This window comes from Bidens hawaiensis, unplaced genomic scaffold (assembly GCF_021521415.1).
Source record: "Bidens hawaiensis isolate Kalapana, Puna unplaced genomic scaffold, B.hawaiensis_p1.1 tig00003649_1, whole genome shotgun sequence".
Taxonomy (NCBI): domain Eukaryota; kingdom Viridiplantae; phylum Streptophyta; class Magnoliopsida; order Asterales; family Asteraceae; genus Bidens; species Bidens hawaiensis.
This window is the reverse complement of record NW_027491208.1, coordinates 895,938-903,685: the sequence shown is the minus strand read 5'-3', so window position 1 is coordinate 903,685 and position 7,748 is coordinate 895,938. Positions and strand designations below refer to the sequence as shown.

The 7,748-nt window shown below is 35.4% G+C and overlaps 1 protein-coding gene across 1 annotated transcript; it reads right to left on the bottom strand.

Annotated features, from left to right (window-relative positions):
• Positions 1–331: 331 nt before the first annotated feature.
• Positions 332–1,734, bottom strand: LOC143623951 (20 kDa chaperonin, chloroplastic-like). The gene is made up of 5 exons (XM_077094734.1): positions 1,585–1,734; positions 1,165–1,344; positions 920–1,075; positions 758–835; positions 332–667 (listed from the first exon to the last, which is right to left on the bottom strand). The coding sequence occupies exons 1-5, from the start codon at positions 1,732–1,734 to the stop codon at positions 494–496; spliced, it is 738 nt and encodes a 245-aa protein (XP_076950849.1). The 3' UTR covers positions 332–493.
• Positions 1,735–7,748: the final 6,014 nt, after the last annotated feature.

Below are 7,748 nucleotides of genomic sequence, written 5' to 3'. Positions count from 1 at the left end.
TAGCCTAAATAATGAACTGTCAATCCTATTACAATGACACTAAGTAAAATCACCCGTAAAAATGTAAAACCCTAGCTAATTATATAAACCATAATGTTTGGGTCTACTCAAAGTCAATCTAATTCTACCCAAATTAGTAAATTGGGCAAACAATTATAAGACTTGTTAACAACAAAAGAAAGTACAAAGGAGTTAGCACCACCAATAACGAAATTTGTTGCAATGTCACGTATTCATGTCACTTTTGTTCGTTTGAGTAACTGAAAAGAATTGTATCTATAGTTCATTAATTTTGTTCCGAAAAAATTGGCTAATCGTTTAATTCGCTTAATGGGTACAAATGCTCCATTCTTTAATACTTGGATCATATGCTACTAACTCTTTTATTGAATTTGAATTCCGCTTAAACTGGTGTCGTGTACAAGTACTCGCATGCCAAAAAAAGTTATTCAACGATTACAAAACAAGTTTTATCCTAAAAATCAAAACCAAACTAACCAATGACCGCCATGATGTCTGATGCACGTAGAACAATGTACTCCGACCCATCACTTCCTTTGAAGTCATTCCCAGCATATTTTGAGTAAAGCACAGTGTTACCAGCAGATACTGTTAGCTCTTTTCTACTTCCATCCTCACCCAGTGGACCGGGCCCAACAGCAATCACCTGCACTCCCATTTTATAATTAACACCCTATTGGCTTATTTAAATAATTATACACGCAACGAACTCCAAAATATGTCGTTAAACACTTACCGTGCCAGTTGATGGTTTTTCCTTGCTCGCTTGCGTCAGCAATAAGCCACCAGCAGTAGTTTCTTCAGCCTCCATAACCTGTTCATCAAGTTTCAGACATTTGAAACTTATTCACCAAGTCATGACATCTAGTGTTTCAAGTTCTAAAAAAGGGTTGCAAACCTTGATAAGAATTCTATCATTGAGGGGCTTCAAATCCTTCACGTCATCCGTCTCAAGAATACCAACAATGTCATCCTCTTTGAGTAAGAGATGGTTTGAACCATTGAACTCAACCTCTGTTCCAGCATACTTGGAATACACGACTTGTGTACCGGTCTGAAATAATAATAATAATAATAGCTTATATGTCTAATGATCTAATCGAATAACTAGAGCATTAGAGGTTAAAAATGAGCAAGCATTACCTTCACACTTACATCCACCTTGGTTTGGCCAACCGTCCTGCCTTCTCCGACAGCAACAATCTCACCTCCTTGAGGTTTTGACTGTGCGGTTGATGGCAGCAATATACCACCTGAGGTCTTCTCCTCTGCAGCACTGATCTTCACCAACACTCGATCACCTAACGGCTTCAATGTAGTGTACTGCAAAACAAAACAATACAACTATTATCAAGACATGGTATACATATAATAATAGTCAACAACACAAACTTATCTATCATCTAAATCTTAAAAGAAAACCGATATTAAACTAGAATAGGTAGAGAGCATACAAATCCAATGCATAGAAATATCACAAGACTATTAAAAATAATCAATCTCCCAATAATGTGCCTGAAGGTAAATATAGAAAGTTAGAAACAAGAAAATAAGCAAGCTAACCTTAGGAGCGACCGTAGTGGCAGCAGCTTTGACAAGGAGTCCACGGGTACGGCCGAATGATGATGAAAGCTTGACTGTCGAGGAGGGCTTAAGGCCTTCAAACGGTGGTAGAAACACACGTGATGATGCAGTCATCTGAGCAGCAGCCATTTCCTATTCCTATATATAATCAGAATCACTATCTAATTTATTAGGTTTTATGTTTGAAACATCAAATGTATGTATGTATGTAGTAAGTAATTACCGAATGCAGACAAGACAAGAGAAGATAAGATAATGAGTTGGTACGAAATGAAATGGAGATAGATGGATGACAAAACCCTAGGACGAAGGTTTGTTATCGGAATCAATAGATGTTTTCCTATCTACTTCATACGACGTCGTTTACCTGGAATCTATGCTTTGTAACTAACGGATTATTATTATAACTACCAGGCGAATGCTCACGCGATGCAGCGGGAAATACGTACCTTGGTAATCACGTAGATTTATGGGTGCTTGTTGTTTTGTTTGTACATCGAAACCATTTATTGTTATAAGTAGATTCATAGATCTTATTTTAAACTCAATTAAATATCGAAGTACAAACGAAAACGGAACCTAACCATTGTTAATAGTTTGGTTTTGTTGGATTTCAATTTTCAACGGTCTAGTTTCAGTTTTCGGTGACCAAAAACCGTTAATAATGACTTGACTCATAGTTTAATTTAAAACCATCAAAATCAGACGATAAATACTCATACGTAAATTTTTATTTTTTTAACTAAAAATAAACTATGACAATATCATACTTAGTTTTAAAGAGAATTAAATGCTCGTTTTTATGGTGCAATTTTTTAAAAAAAATATTAACGTACGAAAAAGTTATAACCGTTTAAAAATCATGGGGGTATTTGGGTTAAAAATGAAATTATAAAAAATAGATGGTTAAAAGATGAAGGACTAAATTTAAAACTATTATTTAAATTTACAAAAATTGATTAAAGTTAAGGGGGCAATGTTGTAAGTATTTTGAAGAACATGTGAGATTTAGTGCTAGAATTACCAATTTGCCATCATTTTAGGTTGTACCATGTGTTTAAATCACTGTAATTCCCTTAAAATCCACCGTCTTAATTTGCCCATGAATCCTCCATTATATATAGTATAGATTATTATTTCTTTGTCGTTTCCAACTACCAAACAACCCAAAGTATTAAGGGTGTGTTTGGGATTGCTTATTTAAGTGAAAAATGACTTTTTGTTAAAATGACTTATAAACTTATGATTTTTTTAAGGAAGTTTTTTTTTTAAAAATGTTTGGATTATCTTATGTGTTAGGGGAAATCAATAAAACTAAAAATGACACTCTTTTTAAAAGGAGTGTAATATGTTTTGAGGGTTAGAATTGTATAATAGGTAAATCCACCCCATTAAGTTAATAAGTTTACATACTCCTAAATTTTCAAAACTCCTTTAGTTTGCATTCTCCATAAGTTAAAATTCATAAGGTCTTATGATTTATCAAACACTTTATTAACTTTTCAAAAAAGTTTATAAGTTATAAGTTGATGGAAATAAGGAATCTCAAACACCCCCTAATTCATTTCATTCTCATGTGGTAACCAAACATCTCATTAGAATGGTAATAGCACATTCCATTCGTTTGTCCAATTTTATTACCACGTTCATTTCATTACCTCATACCAAACAAACACAAAAAAAACCGAACCATATAAAACTCACTTGAAATCTAATTTAAACTTGATGCTTTTTGTGACCTACATCACTTTAATATATATGGTAGGTATACTATATATTAGGTTTGGTATAATTGAGTTTAAAGCTTTTAGTCTAAGGGTCTTTTTTTTAGGGATGTGATCCTCATACACCACCCCCACATGTCTATACGGCTCGTATAGGCCTATACGGCCGTATAGGGTAAAAATAACTGACAAGGGGACAAAAAAACAGCTTTTTGCTGCCTATACGACCGTATAGACCTATACGAGCCGTATAGGCATTAAATGACTCGTATTTCTCTCTGACAAACCATAAAACCTATACGGTCGTATAGGGCTATACGACCGTATAGAAAACATTTGCAGAAAAATTCAGATTGCCTTTTGACCACTGTTAATCGCTGCTGGAAAACAACTATACGAGCCTATACGAGCCATATAGTGCTATACGACCCGTGTAGACATATTTTCAGTTCTCTAAGCTTATAGTTTGGGTTAAAAATGTCAAAACATAAAAGTTATAATTATAAATAAACAACAATAATAGAATAATCAATTTAACTCGATAAATGCGGGAATTTTATTAATGAGAAAGCCCGAGCCCGTAAATTGGTCGGGTAATGGTTAGAAGGTAAATGAGACCAGGTTAGCGTTAGCCAAAAAACGCACCAGAGAGCTATCGGAATGAAAACTAAAATGTAATTGATTATGGGGGTATTATAGGCGACGGGCTGAGTGTGTTGTGTGTGATTTTAATTGACTCAAGACTATCGTTTATATAAGAAATCGATTTTAGGGTTTGTTTGAATTTTAAATCAGATAATGATTATTGATTTCTGGCCGAGAATTTCTAATTGATAACGATGGCGAGATCGATGATAACAATAACAATAACAATACATTTAGGAGATCAATTAACATATCTATCACGAAAATTAAGGTTCAAGTTAACTGATTAATTGGGTGCAAGGTAGGAATATGGATTCGGGTTCGGATCATGGGTATCCAACTTGCTAATATGGGTTATAACAACATTACAAAAAGGACCCTGGAGTTTGAGGATGGGTACAAGAGAAGTTAAAGCTTAAAGTTTGGGTTAAAAATGTCAAAGCATAAAAGTTATAATTATAAACAAACAATAATAATATAATAATCAATTTAACTCGATAAATGCGGGAATTTTTTAATGAGAAAGCCCAGGCCCGTAAATGGGTCGGGTAACGGTTACAAATGAAATATGGAGAAACCCGAATTGTTACATATTCCACTGGGCCCGATTGAACCTTTTTCATCTTGAATTGCATATGAGCCATAAAAAGGCTTCTCCATAACTAAGTCATGTTGCTGCTAAATGCAACAAAAAAAAAGCAGCCCAACTATTGTTTTGAAATATTAGTTTGGTCCAGATCCACACAAAGTAACTTTCCCAATCATATTCAAAGCTTAAATTAAAACCTTTACGTCCTATTTAGACATATGTATCATTACCACATTGATAATGGTTTCTGTGTAAATGATGTCGCGCCCACATACATCTAAAAAGTATTTTAAGTGCTCATAAAGATTCAAGGTTGTGTTTGTACATACCAAAACATTACAAAAATCCACTAGCATTATTGAGTAAGATCGGCAACAATATTTTCATCAGCCTTGTCACGAGTCCAAGACAATCATCAATCTGTTTCTTGTTCTAATTCATCTTTGTGTTCAGGAAAGCAGAAAGCTATGTATTATTAATAATCAAAATAAATTTGAAACACTAACAAGTTTTAGTGGATTCACAATCATCATACTGAAAGGTGATTCTAAATTTGACTACTCACTTTTTTTGTTAAAATTAAAATCACATAACATTCAAAAATAAATCATACTTTGTAATGGCCTCTAAAACAAATAATATTTATATAGCTTTTTTCTTTCTTGAACTCAAAACTAAGCAACATTGCCACGAATACCAAACCGCTTGAACTTAATGTTGTCCTCATGCAGGAGAGAATCTAATATCAAGAATGCTATATATTTAGCGAACAATAAAACTTATACAATACATACATACATACATACATACATACATTATAATCCTTACAATTCATCTTTCCAAAAAATAGCAAGCCTGGGCTTCTCGGTATGCTCCTGGTAAACTCATCTTTGTGTAGCATTTTACTCAAATCATCAAAAGAATCAACCTTCTGCAATGTTCAACCAACAGTAAGCAACGGTTATAGAAAAAAATTTGAGCAAACCTTGGTGAAATGAACTCTTACATAGGCACCACATATGGTATGAAGCTAAAAGATCAAAAACCCTATAAAACCAGACATAAACATCACAAACTTATTACATAGTAGGATAGAAGTTTAAAATAAAACATTTCAAGTGATGACAGATTGACACCATTGAGCCTTTTCAGGGTTTGGCGAAACAACTTAAATGAAGCCGCTTCTATACATGCCATCTTGTATACAATTCACCTCTAAGTCTTTAACCGTAAATGTTGCACCATCAAACAACTTGCCATAAAATTAAATCAATTAATGAAATGAAAAGGAAGCACAATTAGGTTTGATGACACATCACCTAGTTTTCTGTAACAGCAACGATAGAAACATGAGAGCCTGCAATTTCAATACAATTATACTGTGTAAGTTTCAATCTTAAAAGAAAACACAAAATATAAGTTTCAATAATCACCTGTTGTAGCTGTATTACACGGCAAGATACATGAGAGCATGGAATTCCACAAAGCCTTCTAGACACTAAGCACATCAGCCATGGCAACAAAAAATGAAATCAGGGAGGCACAAGCCCCAATTGTTTCACCCATAAACATGACTGTATGGATCCGTTACCGGTGCCTCACTTTGGACGTTGGATTTACTCATAAACACAGTTCTAAATATCAGAGTTATTTTAAACTTTCGCAGAATAATATAAAAGTCACCCATTCATTACAAATATCCATAACTTGTCTTTTAAAAACGTAACATAAAACATAGTATTCAAACATCACGACAAATCTTCAGATGCCAGCCTCTTCGATCTTGCCATGTGTCCCGCTCAAACCAGCTGTCTCAATCTGTTAACCTGCGTGCATACTAAAAGTCAGCTACGCTGAGTGAGTTCTAGTTAATCATACATCATACAATACATACATTTATCTTCATATATGCATCCGTAGACACACATTAAGTACTTTATGTATTACTCATATTTCATACATACATACATACATATTTTTATCTCTTCCATACTATTTATCTACTGTCCTTTCTATCTCAGATATTATTAGGGTTTGATCCATTTCTTGTCTATCTCAGATATTATTAGGGTATGATCCTTTTTCCATTGTTGTAACATCCTAAAATTTATAATGTTGAATAAAGGAAGTTATGTTTAGTGATTTCGCGTAATTAATTAATATCGGGTAAGGAGCGGATCATGGACTTGGAATAATTGAGATGGGTTAAATGAGAATGGGCCTTAGGTCCATGGGATTTAAGGGATATAAATACCCCCTAAACCCAAAAATATCTTTCATTCTATCACTTTTCTAACACACTCCAAAACACACATACCACACAACTTCGCCGCCGGCCGAGGGAAGAACCGGGCAGATCCGGGAGAGAGAGAGAGAGCGTTGGTTGTGATTAAACAAGTAAACGAGATCCAAATGAGCTCAAAAAGGTATGATTCTTGATCTTTGAAGTTTAAAGATCCGAGCTTTATAGCGTATATACGACCGGAAACGGTTGGGGAACGTAGGGGGTGATGTCGAACCATAGCAAGGGTGTTAAAATCGCTCGAAATGCTGGTCAGAAACTAAAACAGCGGCTGATCTGGGCAACTTCGCCTGCATCTGGGCAACTTCGCCTTCAAAGCGATAACTTCGCTTACGGCTAAGTTCGTCTAACTGGTAACTTCGCCTAAAGCCAAGTTCGCCTGATAACTTCGCCTAGAGCTATGTTCGCCTGAGGTTTAACTTCGCCTAAAGCCAAGTTCGCCTGATAACTTCGCCTAGAGCTAAGTTCGCCTGAGGTTTAACTTCGCCTAAAGCCAAGATCGCCTGATAACTTCGCCTAAAGCTAAGTTCGCCTAAGGTTTAACTTCGCTTAAAGTCAAGTTCGTTTAGAAAATGAATTAAAAATCTAATGAAAAATGTGTTAAGACAGTTAATGGAAATAAAATTTTTCCAAGCTGACCTGGCAGCTCGACCCCAGCCAGGGGCTCTGCCCCTTGGACCCTGCTAGGGTCTGCCGCCCCTAGACCCCGCTGCCAGGGGCGCTGCCCCCGGACCCCCGTTTGTTGTGGGTAGTAGTTAAGACTGGAAAGATGATATGAGTAGTGATAGTTGTTTGATACGTGTACTTGTTATACAGTCAGCCGTGCACAACTGAAGAAAGGGATTACGATTAACGGTGAACGTAACCGTGTTCAGGTGAGTTT